General features: G+C 59.3%; 3 protein-coding genes and 1 non-coding gene across 5 annotated transcripts; 2 read left to right on the top strand and 2 right to left on the bottom strand.

Annotated features, from left to right (window-relative positions):
- Positions 1–299: 299 nt before the first annotated feature.
- On the bottom strand, positions 300–2,805 carry AGRP (agouti related neuropeptide). Its single transcript, XM_032700879.1, has 4 exons — positions 2,532–2,805; positions 1,520–1,719; positions 1,192–1,286; positions 300–567 (listed from the first exon to the last, which is right to left on the bottom strand). Exons 2-4 carry the CDS (start codon positions 1,701–1,703, stop codon positions 376–378), a joined length of 471 nt encoding a protein of 156 aa, XP_032556770.1. The 5' UTR covers positions 1,704–1,719; positions 2,532–2,805; the 3' UTR covers positions 300–375.
- LOC116793173 (SNF-related serine/threonine-protein kinase-like) lies at positions 2,542–9,665 on the top strand. Of its 2 annotated transcripts, none has more exons than XM_032700818.1 (6): positions 2,542–2,696; positions 5,200–5,809; positions 7,241–7,382; positions 7,536–7,748; positions 7,850–7,987; positions 8,147–9,665. In XM_032700818.1, exons 2-6 carry the CDS (start codon positions 5,206–5,208, stop codon positions 8,988–8,990), a joined length of 1,941 nt encoding a protein of 646 aa, XP_032556709.1. In that variant the 5' UTR covers positions 2,542–2,696; positions 5,200–5,205; the 3' UTR covers positions 8,991–9,665. The 2 variants fall into 2 exon arrangements, with proteins under 2 accessions (XP_032556709.1, XP_032556707.1); XM_032700816.1 differs by lacking the exon at positions 2,542–2,696 and adding an exon at positions 4,501–4,548.
- A 615-nt stretch (positions 9,666–10,280) lies between these two features.
- TRNAK-UUU lies at positions 10,281–10,353 on the bottom strand. Its single transcript has one exon. It is a non-coding gene; the product is annotated as a tRNA-Lys (tRNA).
- Positions 10,354–11,697: 1,344 nt separating this feature from the next.
- On the top strand, positions 11,698–17,417 carry SETD6 (SET domain containing 6, protein lysine methyltransferase). Its single transcript, XM_032700838.1, has 9 exons — positions 11,698–11,784; positions 11,880–11,978; positions 12,064–12,208; positions 12,721–12,862; positions 13,161–13,355; positions 13,525–13,648; positions 13,885–14,065; positions 14,431–14,573; positions 15,070–17,417. Exons 1-9 carry the CDS (start codon positions 11,758–11,760, stop codon positions 15,379–15,381), a joined length of 1,368 nt encoding a protein of 455 aa, XP_032556729.1. The 5' UTR covers positions 11,698–11,757; the 3' UTR covers positions 15,382–17,417.
- Positions 17,418–18,094: the final 677 nt, after the last annotated feature.

The raw sequence follows: 18,094 nt of genomic DNA, 5'->3' as shown, positions 1-18,094 counted from the left end.
AATAACCAGTCTCTCTCTCGAGTGAGTGTGTCAGGACCGGCTCGTTGCACACCGGGGAAAAAACCCAATTTTGTGGGTGACAGCAGCGTGGCCAAGACATCACCTGGAGCACCCCTGCTGCTGAGACACCACTTACCCAGCCGGGAAAGGCTCATTTTGTTTGATGTGGAGGTGCCCTGCACTCCTGGCTGTGTGGACACGGTACCCAGCCGTGTGCAGGCACCCTCACCTTGCTGCCGCCCCTCTCCCCTGAGATCCCCAGCGGACACAGCACACCATTCCCACTCAGCAGTGGCTTTTGCAAAGGGCTGGTTTATTGGAGCTGCAGAGGAGGAGGCACACGTGTGGGCAGGGAGCAGCCCCGCGGGGCGGGCGCTAGTTCTTGCCACACGGGAAATTGGTGCTGATTTTCCTGCAGTAGCAGAAGGCGTTGAAGAAGCGGCAGTAGCAGGTGGCACAGGGGTCGCAGCAGGGGACCTGCTGGCCCAGGCAGGACTCCAGCAGACGGACGCAGCGGCGGGGGGAGCGCTCCTCACGGCCCGCAGCCTGCAGCTCTGTGGAGGATGCCTGGAGAGGAGAGAGGAGGAACAGCAGGGGCAGAGTTGGTGCTGGACCACTGCACCAGCAACAGAGGACTGCGTGGGAGAGAGCCAGGAGCAGCTGCTGAAACCTGCCACTGCCAGCAGTGCACAGTCGTGCTCAACTCCAGGTTCAGCCTGTTGGAAATCACCGCTGAGCCCTGTGATCTCTCTGCAGGGTTCACTGCCTCATCCACTGTGTCTCAAGGCCTTTCTGCACACATTTATTTTGAAGCACAGCCTGGACTTTAGTGAAGGGTGCTGTGCCTCCTGCCCAAACAGAGGGACTGAGGGCTGAGCCAGGCTGAACATGGTATTGCCCAGTGAGCTGCTGCTCTGCAGAGTCTTCCTGGGCTGCACTTGAGGTTAATTAAATGGATTGCAGGAGCAGAGGTTTGCACCACCCTCCTTTGAGTGCTGTAGCCCCTTGTGTCTCTGGGCAGCCTCAGCTCATCCCAGCCCTGGCTGCTCCCCAGGTGATGAACAGATAGTGCTTCCCAGGCAGCACCGTGCTGGGCTCCAAACCTCCCCTGGCCCCAGGGGCACAGAGAAGGCTGCTGTGGCCTGATGCTTTCCTGCTCTTTGAGGTGTCTGTAAGAAAGCTCAGGGTTACCTGTGGTTCCAGCACACCACCTCTCCTCACAAGGTCACCATCGGCTTCTTGGACCTCCAGGGCCATCTGCTCAAACCCCAGCCTGGGGAGAGGTCCTGTGAGATACAGAGAGGCTGGACAAGGAGGCTGCTGGGGGGATCAGCTCTGATTCTGCTCCCCACAAGAAAAAGGCCCCGCTTCCTGTGGGCTGCCAGGCTGCTCTCACCAGCCAGGGCTAGAAGAAGCTGTGCTGCTTTAGGGGGACCCCCCACTTCAACTCTGGGGCGCTGGGCAGTGCAGTGAGCAGCTGGTGGGGGTCAGTGGAGGGCAAGGGGGCCATAGGACTCACCCACTGGCTCTGCAGGCGCCTCCTTGGCTCTCTGCTGCAGGCTGGCGTGGCGGGCTCTGTCCGCGCCCTCCAGCCCCCCGCTCGCCTTCTGCAGGTGCCCACAGCTGAGGTCGGTGGTCCTGAGGTCCAGGACGGCCTGGATCCCCTGCAGCAGCCCACAGCACAGCAGCAGCACGTTCAGCATGGTCCCAGGGGACAACCTGTGCAGAAGGGCCCGTCTGGTGTCAGCCCCCCCGCTGGCATCACCCCCCAAGCAGTGCCGTGTCAGCGAGGGGCAGCCTCTGCCAGCACAGCCACCGTGCCAAGCTGTTTGCTTCCTTGGCCTTGAGAGCCTTTTTTTGGGCCCCCACACACCTGGGACCTTCACGTGGACCCTCCAGAGCACGTGCTGTGGGGCACCCCACGTATGGGCACATTCAGGATCTCCCCACAGAGAGGGGGGAGCAGCAGAGAACAGACTGAGACTTGACCAAGCCTTTGTGCAGTGGCTCAGGGTGCCCCCTGCCCCACTCACAGCCTTCAGCAGCCACCAGACCATTGAGGATGTGGCCAAAACATCTGACATGGCTCCTGCCAGGCTCAGAGCATGGAAATGCCAGTAGAGGCTGGGCTCTGGGTGGGGGGAGGACCACAGCAGGCACAGCTGAGGGAAGGACTGGGCAAACTGGGCTGGGGGACAGGAGTAGCTGCAGGGTCGGGCTGTGGGCTTTGGGGGCCTGAAAGCTGTAAAAAGCAGAGAGACTCTTAGGGAGCAAAAGGAAAGGGGCCAGGAGGGGGTACCACAGTTGCTGTTGTCAGCCAAATCCTGGGAAACCCAGTGCCTGCTGCTTTAGCAACCTTGGGGCTCCAGCCCTGGCTCCAGCAGCCCAATGCTGGCCACCCCTTTTCTCCCCATCCCACACAGCCACCCAGCTCTTTGCCAGGAGAGACCCCTCTGCGCCTCGGGGAGCCCCACACCCGTGGGAGTCACACCCCACACGCTCCCAAGCCCCTTCCCACGGTAGGCACTGACCTCTCCGAGCAGAGAGGGGGCTCGTCGTTCACTGCTCCACCGAGCCCGCTGGAAGCGCCGCCACCGCTCTCTGCCTCAGTGTCCTCCGCCCCACACGCTTCCTGGGATTTATATCGGCTTTTTATTAATTAAGTGCTGCAGCCACATGACTCCACTAACTACCAGGTAGGTGGGATTCTCTGGAAAACGGGCTTTGTCTGGATGGAGAGCAGCCGCCGGGGCAAAGTGCGGGAGGGGGGGACTCCTGCCCTGTGCCCCGCACAGCCGTGGGAGGGACAGCTCCCCGCTACCCCAAACCCCCAGGTGTCTTGGAAGTGATCCCCACCGCCCTTCCAGACTGCTTCCCTTTCCAGCCACGCCTGAGAAGCACCAAGGCTGCAACTTGAGGGCACCTCTTAGTTCCCAAATAGAGAATTATCAGGGCTACGGGCTCCTGGCCAAAAACAAGCCAAGCTCGACTGGTTTTCAAAGGGAATGGTGCCTATCTGTATCTCCTGGCAAGCGTCCACTCATAGTCCAGAGCCTCCAGCAGTCCTCCAGCTTCTGACCACTGGCCATCTGCAGATTCTCCAGGCTAACCGTGTCTCTCATTCATAATTCCTTTGGAAAACCTGCAGCTCCCCAGAGCCAGGCTCTTTTCGGGAATGCTCATGGCCTTGAGTGACTTCAGTGCTGCAAGGAAATGGGAAGATAAGACATAGGTTCAGTGGGCTGTGACATTCCCAGCAAGGGAGGATGACAGCCCAGGCTCTGCCCTTACCAGGCTGCTCCTGGATGGCGGGGACCCCCCAGACCTCCCAGCAGAGCATGAGCCACCACTCCTGGCTGCAGCACCAGCCCTGGGGCTCTTTGCAGGCCCCCTCTGCCCCTCACACGCCCTGTCCCAGCATGATCTGATTCCTGCTGCATTTGAGGGACGGGCTGAGCGAGTGCAGGACCAGCGAGAGGCTCGACTGCCGCGTCCCATCTCCTCTGGCTGCTGGAAACACTCAGCACCCGCCTGGGTCGCCAGCGCACAACACCCAGTCAGGACCCCCCAGCACAGCACCCGGGTGTCTCCTGCACCCACGTGCCTGGGCGAAGGCTCATCTCGGGTTAGAGGCAGCTTTGGCAGCCCATTCCCATTCCCATCCCCGAGGCCCAGGTGGGTGCCGAGTGCCCCACCCAGCCCCAGCTCCTCCATCCCCAGCCCTGGGGGCTCCGGGTCCCCAGCCCTGCTGTCCCCGTCCCCGCTGACGCCACCGCCGCTCGGGGCCCCCGGCCCGGCTCATTAGGGCCTGTTTGCAGCCGGCGGGGCCGCGGGCCAGGACTTCTGGGAAGGCATTAGCGGGAATGAGGGCGGCCGCGCTGAGAGCTTTTTAATCTGCAGGAGCAACATCTGCTTTGTGCGCATCCCGATGGCCAGTAACGAGCTAAATGAGGCTGCCGGCCGCTCGCCGGGCCGCTTCCAGGAAAAGAGGGCTCACAGGGAGGGGGAAAGGGGGGCCGGGGCTGCGCCCCCGGCTCGATGCTCCCGGCTGCAGGGAGGGTGGGAGCGGGCGATGGAGCGGGTCAGGGGCACAGCGGAGGTGCCGTGAGCGGGCATCCCGGGCAGGAGGGCAGCACAGCCGAGCTCATCCATCCCACAGCGGGACCCTCGAGAGACAACCCCGGGCAGGCGGCTCTCCCTCTCCCTCTCCTCCTGGAAGCATCCAGGCAGGCGGGCGGCTCACAGAGCTCATCACCAGCCCTCGTTACCGCTAATGCCCCCTCAGTGCCCCCACCCCACATGGGCACTGAGGAGCCGGGCCGCGGGAGCCGTCGGGGCGGCGGTGCCGGGGGTCTCCCCGTCGGGAGGAGCGAGGAGCATCCCCCCCGACCCCCGGTGGGCACCGGGCCGGGCCCTTTAAGGCGCGATCCCGGAGCCGCCCTGACGTCAGCGGGGCGGGCGCGCCCGGGCACCGCAGCCCCGGCGGCCGCAGCTCCGCGCCCCGGGGAGAGCGGCTCCATCGGGGCGCACCGGGGGGCAGCGGCTGCGGTGGGTATCGGGGGGCTGCAGGGGGGGCACCGGGGTGCCCGGGGTGCTGCGGTCTGGAGGTGAGGGCGTTGGGGTGCCCAGGGTGCCGGACACCTGGAGGTTGGCAGTATTGGGGTGCCCAGGGTGCTGGGATCTGGAGGTGGTAGCATGGGGTGACAGGGGTGCTGGACGCCTGGAGGTGGGGGTCTTGGGGTGCCTGGGGTGCTGGGAACACGCAGGTGGGGTATAGGAGTGCTCAGGGTGATGAGGGACTGTTGGCAGGAGTGTTGGGGTGCCCGGGGTGCTGTGGTGCTGGACATCTGGATGCCCTCTGGGTTGCTGGGAAATAGCAGGGCTGTAAAGGGATGTCCAGGGTGCTGGGAACTGACAGAGAGGATGTTGGGGTGCTCAGTGTGCTGGGGACCTGGACATGAGGAATGGGGTACCCTGGGATGTTCAGGAGTGGAGGTGGGAGTACTGGAATGTCCAGGGTGCTGGGGACTGGAGGTGGGGATACAGATGAGTGCCTAGATCCCGGGATGGGGACTGGGAGCTGGGGTGTCAGGGTACCCAAGCTGCTGGGGTCCTGATGCCCGAGGTGCTGGGGGACCTGCTATTCAGGGGAGCTCCATCCCTCACCCCACATTGCTCAGCGTCTCCTCCGTCCCACAGCGCCCGATGCCCGAGGCCGCCATGGCCGGGGCGCAGGGCTGCGGCGAGGGCAAGATCGCGGGGCTGTACGACCTGGAGCGCACGCTGGGCAAGGGCCACTTCGCCGTGGTGAAGCTGGCACGGCACGTCTTCACCGGGCAGCGCGTGGCCGTCAAGGTGATCGACAAGAGCAAGCTGGCGGGGGAGGCGGCGGGGCAGCTCCTGCAGGAGGTGCGCTGCATGAAGCTGGTCCAGCACCCCAACGTGGTGCGCCTCTACGAGGTCATCGACACCCACGCCAAGCTCTACCTCATCCTGGAGCTGGGCGACGGCGGGGACATGTTCGACCACATCATGCGGCACGAGGGCGGCCTGGCTGAGCCGCGGGCCAAGCACTACTTCGCCCAGATTGTCCACGCCATCTCCTACTGCCACAAGCTCCACGTGGTGCACCGCGACCTCAAGCCCGAGAACGTGGTCTTCTTCCAAGAGCAGGGGGTGGTCAAGCTCACCGACTTTGGCTTCAGCAACCGCTTCCAGCCCGGCAAGATGCTCACCACCAGCTGCGGCTCCCTGGCCTACTCGGCACCGGAGATCCTGCTCGGGGATGAGTACGACGCCCCGGCTGTGGGTAAGGGTGGTGAGGCACCCTGGGGACCTGCCTTCCTCATACCCCATGTCTGGAGTGTGGTCCTGCTGGCCAGGAACCACCTCACTTTTGGCCCCTTATGCTGGGAGCACCCGGTGGCCCTGCTGTCCCTGCAGGGAGCACAGCTGTCCCCTGGGTGCTGGGCTGCCCAGCCCTGCCCTGGCTCGGGGGGTTCTCCCTGCAGAGACCATCCCAGCACCCGCTGAGATCCCACAGGGTGACGGTTCATGGCGGGGAGGGGAAAAAGCCCGAGCAGGCTGTGAGTCCGTTGTGGCATCTGCCAGGGCTCGGGAGAAGCAGAGTGAGGACGCAGCTGCCAGCAATCTGGCGCTAGTGGTTATTGGGGGGGGGTGAGGCCGGAAGGAAATCTGCTTGGGATGCTGCTGTTTGGGTGGAGGAGCTCCGAAAGTTTCCTTTGCTCCATCCCCGCCCTGAAAACCGCTTCCTCTCTGTGCCTCCCAGCGCCCTTCCTCCCCTGGCCGGGGCACGGGGGCCTGGGGAGCCTGTCCCGAGGCACAGGGAGCTGGGCTGGGGGCTCTGAGAGGCTCTGCTGTGACAGAGGGGACGCGGGAGGGAAGCAGGATCTGAGCTGGCTGGCTGGCTGGAATTAGGGCAGGAGGATTTAGCAAAGCAAAACACAAGCCCTTAAAGGAAAAAGCCCAGCATTGGCTCAGGAAAAGGCGGATCCCGAGCCGAGAGCAGGGATAGCTTATGGAGGCGGTAGGAAAATAAGCTGGTGGCGCTGAAAGGGAAATGAAGGGAGAGAACCGACGCAGATGAGAAATTTTCGAACACTCGACTTAAGCAGCTGAAGGTATTAACAGAGAGCCCCGGGGCGTGCTCAGCATCCTAAATGTGCCTTCTGCAGGAGTTTTGTGTTCTGGGCAGGGACCAGTGAAGATGCTGCTGTCTCCATCCGTGCCCTCAGGACAGGGCAGTGATCCCACTCCAGCTGGTGCCCACACAGCCTGAAAGCCCAGATCAGTGCTGTGTCCCCATCACTGCAGTCTCTTGCAGCACAGCCCAGTGCCAGGATGGTTGTGGTGGAATGGTTTGGGAATGAGAAGCTGAGGAATGCCATGAGATGGCACTGGAGGGGCGGGGGGGGAGTGACTGGTGGGACAGAGCTCAGGGCTGGCCTCCCTATGCCTGCCTGGACCAGGGGATAAGACCTCAACTGCTTTGGTGAAGCCCCTTGAGACCTGATTGGATGTGGGGATGGGGAAGGTCTTTCCCCGCCTTGGTGGGGCTGCAGTCCCCCTGTCCATGGGGCAGGCCCTGGGAGCTGTTGCCTCCCACTGGTGTCTGTTGGATCGGCATTAGGGGCTGGTGGGGTGGCCCCCCCCGGGGTCCCTGGGGTGGAGAATCTCGGCCCACGGGGAGTGCAACCTGAACTGCTGCTGCTTCTTGCAGACATCTGGAGCCTGGGGGTCATCCTCTACATGCTGGTGTGCGGCCACCCCCCCTTCCAGGAGGCCAACGACAGCGAGACCCTCACCATGATCATGGACTGCCGCTACACCGTCCCCCCACACGTCTCGGCCCAGTGCGCTGAGTAAGCACCATCCCCCTCACTGCACCCCCAGACCCCAACATGCTGCCCCTGGGGTGGGTGCCCCATCCCTGAGGTGGGAAAAGGGGGGTAAAGCTGCCTGGTTTGGGGTTCATGTGCTGCTGCAGGGTTGCAGCGTGTCTCCTTTTCCCACAGTCTCATCTCCAGGATGCTGCAGCGGGACCCGAAGCAGCGAGCGTCCCTGGAGCAGATCGAGGGCCACACGTGGCTGCAGGGGGTGGACCCGTCCCCCGCCAGCCGCTCCCTGCTGCCCCTCACCTCCCACAAGCGCGTGTCCCAGGAGGAGCACGAGATCATCCTCCAGGCCATGATGTGCGGGAACATCGCGGATCGGGAAACCATCCAGGAGTGAGTGCTGGGCTGGGCTGCCGAGGTGGGAGCCCCTGCAAAGGGCTCAGGGGGTCCCAGCACGTCTGTGGTGTGCTGATGTGAGCCCCTCGGTTGCACAGGGCGCTGGAAGCCGATCGCTACAACCACATCACGGCCACGTATTTCCTGCTGGCAGAGAGGATGCTGCGGGAGAAGCGGGAGAAGCAGGGCCACCGCCTCAGCCTCGTCTACAACCTGGCCAAGGAAGTGCAGAGCAGGTAAGTCCCTCTCCTTCCCCCTGTCCCATGTTCCCCCCCCCATGCCATTCCAGGTCCCCAGTGCAGGGTCTTGGCCAGTCCCCTGTCCCCTTCCTTGCCACAGCCCTTTCCATGCCCAGCTGGGTACTGACGCCTCCCTCCCTCTCTCCCCTTCCTCAGGACCAACTTATCGGACACATTTGGCTCCGGGGGCGGTGCCAGCAGCCTCCTGCCCTTCTCGGAGCCCGGCAGCCTCGCTGGGGGTTCCTGGCTGCCCCCCGGAGGGGACATTGGTGGCCGGCAGCCCACCAGGACCCTGCTGAAGGTCCCCGCCGTCGACACCACCATCACCAAGAGCACCCCGGCCCTGCAGCAGATCTGCGAGGAGGAAGAGGAGGACGAGGAGGATGAGGAAGGGAGGCCCAGCGCCATGGAGAGGAAGAGCAGCTCGCTGAACCAGGAGCAGATGCGAGCCTTCCTGCGCGCCCACCGCCCGCCCGGCCGTGGGGAGGTCTGGGGGACAGAGGCTGAGCTGGGGGGCCGGGGCGGGTGCCCGGGGGCAGCCTGGGCTGGGAAGGGAGCGACGGGGGGCTGGGGTCTCCTGGGCCTGCGGGGGCGTGGAGCTGAGCCCCCGAGGAGGGAGGAGGACATGGAGCCCGGGGGCTCCTCAGCAGAGTTCCCCAAGGAAAGGGGAGCCGTCCTGTCACCCCAGAGCAGCTGTGCTGGGGTACCCAAGGTGCTGGGGGCAGAGACGACCCCTGCCTCCCTCCCAAGCCCCACAGACACGTCCCCAGGGCAAGGGGCTCCCACCAGCCCCGCCCGGCAGTCAGTGGAGAGCTCAGGCACCGAAGGAGGTGCAGAGAGTGTGATCAAGCTGGACCCGGGCAAGGGCAAGGGGGGCAGCCTGCGGGACAGGCTCCTGCAGATCCCACTCTGCGAGAAAGCTCTGGCCTTCAAATTGCGGCCGGGCTCCAAGGAGAGCCTCCTCTCGCTGGGGCAGTTCAACTGCTGTCATGTCATTTAAGGCCCCGGGGTGAGGGACCAGCCCCGCTGTGGGGTCTGGGGGGGAGGGCACCCATTCCCCTGCCTTTGGTCTGCCAGTGGCCATGGGGCTGGCAGGGGGCACGGTGCCCTGCTTTGTCACCTGTGGTGGCCACCCTGCCAGCCCCCTCAGGGCACCTTCTGTGAGAGACCCCCCAGGATGGGCCCTCCCGAGGGTGAAGCGGACTGGGGTCCATCCCTGCGCCGGTCGGCTCGTCCCCAGACCCCAGGACAGCTCCCTGACCCTGCCGGGGTGCGATGGACCACGACACTTTTTTAACTACTAGAAATAATTTTTTAAATAGTCTATTTTACTGTAATTAAATAGAGATTGCTATATCCCCCTGGCCCCCCCGGGCCGGTGATGCCCAGCCTCGCAGAGTGCACGGCCCAGGGCCGCGCTGTCCCGCCTGCAGCCCCCCCGCTGGCCCCGGCCGGGGCCAGGCACAGCCTGGCCCGTGACCCCAGGCCATCCCCTGGGCCCTCCCCACAAATAAGCTTCCTATTTATTATCTCTTTGTTTTCTTGCTGGCAAGAAATGAATGCCGACGGAGGCGCGGGCCGGCGCTCGGCCCGAGCCGCGGCGCGTGCACGTGGAAGGATCGGAGCCGCTGGGAAGCAAAGTTCATCGGGACAATAAAATAAGCTCGTGGGTTGATGGGGGTGCAGCGTCTTGTAAAAACACACCACTGTTCCCCCCCAGCCTTGCCAAGGCCAGGGCACCAGGGATGGCATCCCGTGCACCAGGGGTGGGTTCCCGGGAGCGTCTGCCTGAGCTGGGGTGGGCATGGGCCCAAAATGGAACAGAGGGGAGTGAGGATAAGGAAGAGCAACACCCAGAGGTGAGGGAGGGCCTGGACATGCCAAAAGGCCCGTGGAGGGTATTGCAGAACTCCACAAGGCAAAACCACACTCAGCCCCAGGATCCCCCCCACTTGCTTTTCTCACCCCCACCCCTGAGCCCCCAGTACCCACCCCAGCCCTTTCTTCTGTCCCTCCAGCTGTGCCTCTCTCCTATCCATTCTGTTTTTCACTATTTTCATGTGTAACAGCCTTGCCTGTCTTGCCATGAGTGTGGGATCCCTCTCTTTGCACTCCTGGGTGACTGGAAGAAGAGAGCAGTGCTGTGAGGGTGTCAGATGGGAATGAGTTGGACTTGGAACATTTCTGGGGGAGATGGTGGTGGGAAAAGAAGCAGGGATGCCAGCAGCAGGAGGGGATGCTGCTGCTGCCCACGAGGCTCCCCTTTCTTGCTCCTAAAGGATAAAGCCACCGCCTGAACAGGGGCTTGAACCCTGGACCCTCAGATTAAAAGTCTGATGCTCTCCCAACTGAGCTATCCAGGCTCCTGTGTGGGGTTTGGGGGGATGTCCAGCACGGGCAGGGGGGACCCCACTTTGCTGCAGCGTTTGGAAGGACGGTGTGGGGACCTGCTCTGACCTCTCCCACCCCCACAGCACCCAGCGAGGCTGCCAGCGCACACGGGGCTGAACACTCGGCTCCTGGGAATCCCGCGGGCACTGATCCGGCATCCTGGGGATGCGCCCTGGGAAGATGCGGTGCCGTAGGGATGCGCTGGCAGGGAGGGGAGCAGGATGATGCGGGAGCGGCTGTAAAACCTCCGCCGCTCCCCGGAGCTCCCAGAGGGAGGCGGGAGGGTCCTGCCGTGGGAGGGGAGCGGGGAGGGGATGTGACCGTACAGGGGCCGTGCTCTGTGCCGGAGGGTCCCCGCTCGGGGCTGGGATCGCACAGGGGTTTGGGGTCCGTGCTCTGGGGCTGAGATCGCACAGGGGTTTGGGGTCTGTGCTCTGGGACGGGGATCGCACAGGGGTTTGGGGTCCGTGCTCTGGGGCTGCAGCACCCTCGGTTCGGGTCCGAGCGCCAGCAGCGCCTTTGCAGGAGCGGGTAAGGCGGGAGCGAGGCGGCTGCGAGGAGTTGGGTTACAGAGACACGGAGCCCTCGGAGGACCCCTCTGCCCCTCAGGGAACCCACCCTGCCAGTGAGGGGCTGGAGGTGATTAAAGCCGATCCCAAAGGCTGGTGGAGTGGGGGAGCAGCAGGGACAGCCCGCGGAGAGCCCCGTGGGGCCTCTTCAAACACCTCGTGCGCACTAATTGGCTTAATTAGAGCCGCCAGCGATGGCACCGGCCCCCCTTCTGCCGGGACTGGGGACGGGACTAATGAGCCGCAGGACTGCCCTGGAGGGGAGATCAGAGCCCCACGCAGGGTGGAGGGGGATGGTCTTGACAGAACAAGAGCACGAGCTTAATTATCCTAATTAATTAGAGCCCGCTGGTTTTAACCCACGCCTGGACGTGTGAGCCCAGCAGTGCAGCCCCCCGGGGTGGGGACACCCGCGCATCGGGGGAGAGCCCCGGGGTGGGATGGGGGCAGCAAAATGCAGGGAGAGACCTGAGGAGCCCCTCAGAGAGACCCCACAACGTCCCCAGACACCGCAGACAGACACGTGGTGGTCCTTGGATCCCATCGAGAGGCACCACAAGGACCCCAGACCCTTCAGAGGGTGCTCGGAGGCCCCATGACCCCACAGGAGGTTCTACGACCATCCCAGAGCCCGCACAGAAACCCCCGAACCCCTCAGGCTGGCGGGCGCGTTTCCGCGGCCGCCCCCCCGGCCCTTTCTGTCCCTCAGCGGACACCGTCAGCCCCGCGAGGAGGGGCGGAGCCTCCCCGCCCACCCGGAAGGGCCCAGCGGCACCACGTGGTGCGGAACCACGTGTGGGCTCCGTCATGGCGTCGGCGCCCAAGAGGTTCAAGGTACGGGGGGCACCGGGGGAGACCCCCGGCCCTTACCGGGGCTCTGCGATCGGCTCCGCAGCTCCTTCCCCTTCACGCTGTGTTTCCATCCGCAGGCGGCGGCCGGGAGCGGCTCCGGGGGAAAGGGCAGCGCCGACCCCCTCTCCGCGTTCCTGGCGTGGTGCGGGCGGGCCGGGGTGGAGCTCAGCCCCAAGGTGAGGCAGTGCGGGCCGGGCCGGGCCTCCCCCGGGCCGCTCCGGTGTCTCCGGCCCGCCCGTCACCGCTACCCTCCCGGCCCAGGTGCGCCTGAGCAGGGAGGGCGCGGTGGCGGGGTACGGCCTGTTGGCCGCCGAGGAGCTGGAGGCGGGAGAGGTCCTGTTCACCATCCCTCGCACGGCGCTGCTGTCCCAGCACACCACCTCCATCCACACCCTCCTGCAGGAAGGTGAGCACAAGCTTCTCGTGGCACTCGAGTTTGCTTTGCTTTTTAAAGGAATTAATGGGTCTGGGATAAAGCCTTGGGGACATTCCTGCTGGAGGGTTGTTAGATACCAGCCAGGAAGGGGGGCCCCTAAAGGAACTCCCGTGGAGCTCTGCCGGGCAGGGAGAAAAGCCCAATAGTCCAATATCTCCAACTTCCAAGTGACAGGCTCATGTCACTTCCATTTCCCTGGAGGCCCAGGACAGGCCTTTGTAGGGAAAAGTACTGTTCCTTGGTTTCTGAAGGCACCCATAGGCTCAGGCTGAGGATGGCAGGGCAGTAGGGTCTGGGAGAGCTGCAGAGCAGCAGCTTGTGGTTCAGCTCAGGACAAACCAAGACAAAGCAGAGTACAAGCAGAACTCCTGCCTCCGGGGTGAAGGTGGCACTGAGGCTTGTGGTGTCAGGCTTTGGTTCCTTGAGGAAAAAAAACACCTCAAGATCAACTTACATTTTCTCCACTGTGTCTGGTTCTTCAGCCCAGGAGTCCCTGCAGAGCCAGTCCGGGTGGGTCCCTCTCCTGCTGGCCCTGCTGCACGAGTACACAGCCAGCAGCTCCCAGTGGCAGCCGTATTTCTCCCTCTGGCAGGATTTCCGGAGCCTGGATCACCCCATGTTCTGGTAAGGTAAAACCAGGCAGGGCTGGGGGGAGGCCCAGGCTGGCAGCTGGAGGCAGGCACAGCCCAGGGGCTGCTGAGCAGGGTCCTGGGCATGGATCTGGTCCTACTGGGCAACCCCAGCCCTCTGTTCCAGCCCTGTGCTGGCACTGGCAGGAGCCTGAGGGACTCTCTTGGAGTTATGGTACAGGCACAGCCAGAGAACAGGGAGCTGCAGAGCAGGGGGAAGCTGAGATTTTGAAGGAGGAAGCAGTCTGTAGACTCTTCTCCTTGAGGCAGAACATCTGTTTTTCTTGCAACAGGCCTGAAGAAGAGCGAACAAAGCTCCTGCAGGGCACAGGCATTCCAGAAGCCGTGGACAAGGATCTAGCTAACATCCACCTGGAGTACAGCTCCATCATCCTCCCTTTCATGGAGTCCCACCCTGATGTCTTTGACCCCAAGCTGCACACTCTGGAATTGTATAAGGAGCTGGTGGCATTTGTCATGGCCTACAGGTGAGAAGTGAGGGCTCTGCTCTGACAGGGAGTAAGGACAAGGAGCAGGATCATAGGAACAATTAGAGGCTGTTACTTAAAGGTTGCGGTTGCATGAGAACGTGAGTATATAAGCTTGCCCTGTGCTGCCACGTGAACCACAGGCTTGTCTTCATCTCCCTTCATCTAGCTTTCAGGAACCTTTGGAGGAGGAAGATGAAGATGAGAAGGGGCCCAATCCTCCCATGATGGTGCCTGTAGCAGATATTTTGAATCACGTGGCCAACCACAACGCCAACCTGGAGTACTCTCCTGTGAGTGCAAAGCTGCTATGCCAGGCATTGTCACAGCCTGGCTCCCCTTTTGTGAGGCCTTTGGGAATGGAGACACATCCCTGGGCAGCGAGTCTGGCCTGGATCTTGTTAATATGAAGCCTTGCTGCGTGTTTGGAGTTGGTCAGTGAGAGCTGGGGGTCACCTGAGCCGCTCTCAAACCCGGTGTTTCCCCGTTGGAGCAGCACAGCTCTGAGCTCCCCTCTCCCTGCCCGCAGCACTGCTTGCGAATGGTGACCACGCAGCCTGTGGGGAAGGGCCAGGAGATCTTCAACACCTACGGGCAGATGGCCAACTGGCAGCTGCTGCACATGTACGGCTTCGCCGAGCCCTACCCCGGCAACACCCACGACACTGCCGACATCCAGATGGTGACGGTGCGCGCGGCGGCGCTGCGGCGTGAGTGCCACCCGCGGGCACCCCGGGAGGGGACGGGGCAGGGATCCGGGTACACAAGGATGTAACAGAGGATCCGGGACACAGGGATGTAACGGAGCAGGGATCCGGGACACAGGGATGTAACGGAGCAGGGATCCGGGACACAGGGATGTAACGGAGCAGGGATCCGGGACACAGGGATGTAACGGAGCAGGGATCCGGGACACAGGGATGTAACGGAGCAGGGATCGAGGGCGACACGAAAAATAACGCCTGATGCACAGCATTTCAGGTGCTGGGGCCACACCTTGTTTTCTGCCTCCTGTTTGCCCTTCTCCACTCGCCCCCTGCCCTGCTGGGGTTGCAGCTCTGCTGTCTTCAAACAGGTGCCAGGAGCGAAGCGCAGCAGCAGCTGGTCTCAGAGCAGTGGGACTTCTTGTGCCAGCTGGAGATGGTGGGCGAGGAAGGTGCCTTTGTGCTTGGCTGGGATGAGGTGCTGACAGAGGAAGAGCTGTCCGTGACCCTGAAGGTGAGCACAGCCAGGGAGGGGGGAGAGAGCTACACAAGGAGAGCACAGAGCGCAGCTGGGCTAACCAGCAGTGCAGAAGGGCTCAGTGGAGGGGACAAGCATGGGAAGGCAGTTTGGTACCAACACTCCTGCATGAACAGTGGCAGGGGCTGTGGCTGTCCAGCTCCCAGGTGCTGTTAAAACATCTTCCTCTCCTCAACCAGCCACCCATCTGTACTCGTACCTGTTTTGAACAGCTCGCTCCATGGCCACTGCTGTTCTAGGGAGCTTTCAAAACTTCGTAGGTGACAGCTAAGATGTCCAGGTTTTCTATTTGAACGTTCTTCTAACACAGAAGTTGCCTGCAATTAGGGATCTAAGCCAGTTTCAGTCTGTTAACCTTTAGTGTGGCTGAGGAATAACTCACCTGCTCCACGTGGCTCTTCTCTTCCACAGAGGAGAAAGCCTGATGTGCTCACACTGCCACTGACTTGTCCCTTTGCCTGGGTCATTACAGGTGCTGTGCATGTCAGAAGAAGAATTCAAGGAGTATAAGGAACAAGATGGCTGGGAAGATGACAGTGAGGAAGAGGAAAACTCTACCCTTTCCAACGAGGCTCTCTCCAGACTAAAAACCCCTTGCAAGAAGCTCCTTTATGACAGTGTGCTGCTGACCCTGGAGTGCTACAGGTCAGACCTGAAAGCAGAGCAGGACTTGCTAGATAACAAGGAGGCTTATGACAAACTGAGTCGAAGGGAGCAGCAGGCTCTGCACGTGCGTTACGGACAGAAAAGGATCTTGCATCAGCTGCTGGAGCTGGTACGATAGAAACCTCACTGCCCCAGGACAGGACCTGCCCAGGACTGATCCCAGGGGAAGGGCAGCCTCTGGACATCAATCCTGCAGCAGGGAGGACAGATGGCAAGATTGACTATAGGCCCACTTGTCCCTTATATGGCATGTGGCTTTTGAGCTACCTCTACATAAAGAAGTATCTTGACAGCACTGAAGGGATTTTGGGTGGCATTACTGTACAGTGAGAGCTCTGGAGCACAAACATCACCTTCTTCCAGAGGCCTTAAGAAACCCCAGACCTCCCAGCGGCTGTTTAGGAAGGCAGGCATACACTGTCAGAACAGTAAGTGGGTTCCTTAATTCAGCATCAGAAATTTAAGGCAAGAGCAGCTCCTTGTCCAGATTAAGAGGGCAGAAATCCAACTGGCAGCTCTTACTGCAGAGGCTCAGAGTAAACATCTGGCAGCTGGAGCTGCTGACAACACTAAACCCCTCAACACAGAAATCTGATTGGATTGGATTGGATTGGACCTGCCTGTTCACAAATTCCAGGCAGGAGATAGGATCTGTGTGAGACTGTGGAATGATGGGACACTACAGGAACACTGGAAAGGACCGTAGCAGGTTCTCCTCCCAACACATGGCTCTGAAACTTCAAGGACTAGAGCCCTGGAACCACCATTTATGAGGGAAGAAAACTACAGGACTAGATAAGTGAGAAGCCTCCCCCTCTGGACCTTTGGGACTAAAAAAAAAAATTAAGTAATTAATGAACTGTACCTGGGAAGAAAGCCTGTCTTACACAGAACTTGAATGCCCTCAAGGGGTAGTAGCATTTCTAATTGCAGTAATTGTTTTACACAAACACTATTGCACAAACCAGGACTGTTGGGACAAGTGTCAGATGTCAAACTTTGTATAATGTTGGTATAATTTTACATTGATTAAGCCCCTTACTGTGACATGTTTACCTGAATTGCCTTAATCCTTCTGAATAGGAAACTCACATAGATAATCCTTTTGTTCTTTCTTGTCCAGTCAAATACTGTAACAAGAAATCAATTGTACAATGGTTTAACAGGGATGGAAGAGAATTGAAATTGTTAATTAACATTGCAACTAGATGGGAATCCAACAATACATACTCTCTAGAATTTCCTTTGATGCATAAGGAGGAGGAGGAAGGTAAACATCACTGCTGAGCCACAGGAGATGAAGTAGTAGCAGAAGGCCATTGGATACAAGTAAAAGTAAAAGTAAAACCTTTAACACCTCCCAAGCCCCCTCAAGCCTGGGAAACCAACCCACACATAATTAAGGAGGTAGGGAAACAACAAATACTATTTAATATTGACTATACTTAAAACTAAAGACTATGATATTCATCCTGTTATTGCTCTAGGCATGATCAGTAATGGAACCAAAGTACATCCAACAGAACAGAGAAAGGAACAGATAACAAATGTCAGCACCTGTGCAGCACAAGAACAAGGGTTTGTCTGGGAGGGAAATACAACTGAACTCAAGATACCTGCCTAGATATGGAACAGAATATCTGTAATTTTGAAATTCGGCCAGAGATTAATATAAAACCAGTATTTGTATACATAACTAAAGGGTGTGTATGCTTTAGTATTCCTTGGGAATACACAGAAATGGATAATCAATTAAATCACACTCTAATTTTTGTGTTTGTAAACTTAACCAAATCAAAGGCTGTCATTTTTAACTATTCAGCCCCAGTAACTTCCTTCCAACTATTAAAAACAAATTATAGCCTAATTAACTATACAACTCACCTCTGTGGGTATAAGCCTTATGCTAGTAAAGAAATTGCTACAACATAAAAATTTGCAATTTGCAATTACTAAAAGAAGCTAAACAGAGTAGTAGAAAGACTTTGATTACTGTCTGTCATGACACCAATCAGAAATTTCCATCAGAAATCCAGGTAATGGAAAGAGTGAAGAAAGATAGAAATCACCATTGGTGGAATATTTTATTTGGATGGGCTCCAACAGCACCAGGAATTTTTATTAAAATGGTACATCTCATAATTGTCTTTAAAACTAACCTGTCTGCTTTTTATTTCAGTGCTGGGATTGTATATCAAAATGTGGAGAATCATGAAACACCTACCTCCAAGATTTAAATATAATTGGGAACAATAGTAGCCAAAAGAATGTGCAAGTGTTTAATAATAAAATATTTCAAAAGCTTCCAAGGGAGGGAATTGATATCTTCAAGCAGAATTCTTTATATCTTTAAGTAGAATTCTCTGTCCCTTCCTTTGATCTCTGTTGCAGATGGAAGCTGATGGTATTATTCTCACCTTTAACCCCTCTTTTGAATACAAAGAGATGTTATCAGGTGTGTTAAACGGGTGTTGCTTTATCCTTATGGAAAGCTTTGGTATTTTATGCCCTGCTTGGCAATTGTTTAGAAGACATGGAGCTGCAGCTGCAGATCACCTTTGGCACTAAACCTTGGGTTCTGTGCAGCCTGAGCTGAACTTTGCTTGAAACTGAGTCGAGGGCAGCTCCCCAACCAACCACCAGAGACTTCTGAAAAGGTCCCCACAGGCACAGTAACAAGGACTGCATAAGGGTTGCACAAGCTAAATGACTGCATTAGGTAGGAGGCAACTATGTATTAGATAAATGGGTTTATGTAAACTTTGGTGCTTAAATTCTCTCACTTTTTTATTCCTTGGTGTGCTTGATTTGTGGAAAAACTTCCACCTTGC

The sequence above is a fragment of the Chiroxiphia lanceolata genome, chromosome 13, assembly GCF_009829145.1.
Source record: "Chiroxiphia lanceolata isolate bChiLan1 chromosome 13, bChiLan1.pri, whole genome shotgun sequence".
Lineage (NCBI taxonomy): Eukaryota > Metazoa > Chordata > Aves > Passeriformes > Pipridae > Chiroxiphia > Chiroxiphia lanceolata.
This window is presented reverse-complemented; position numbering and strand designations above follow the sequence as displayed.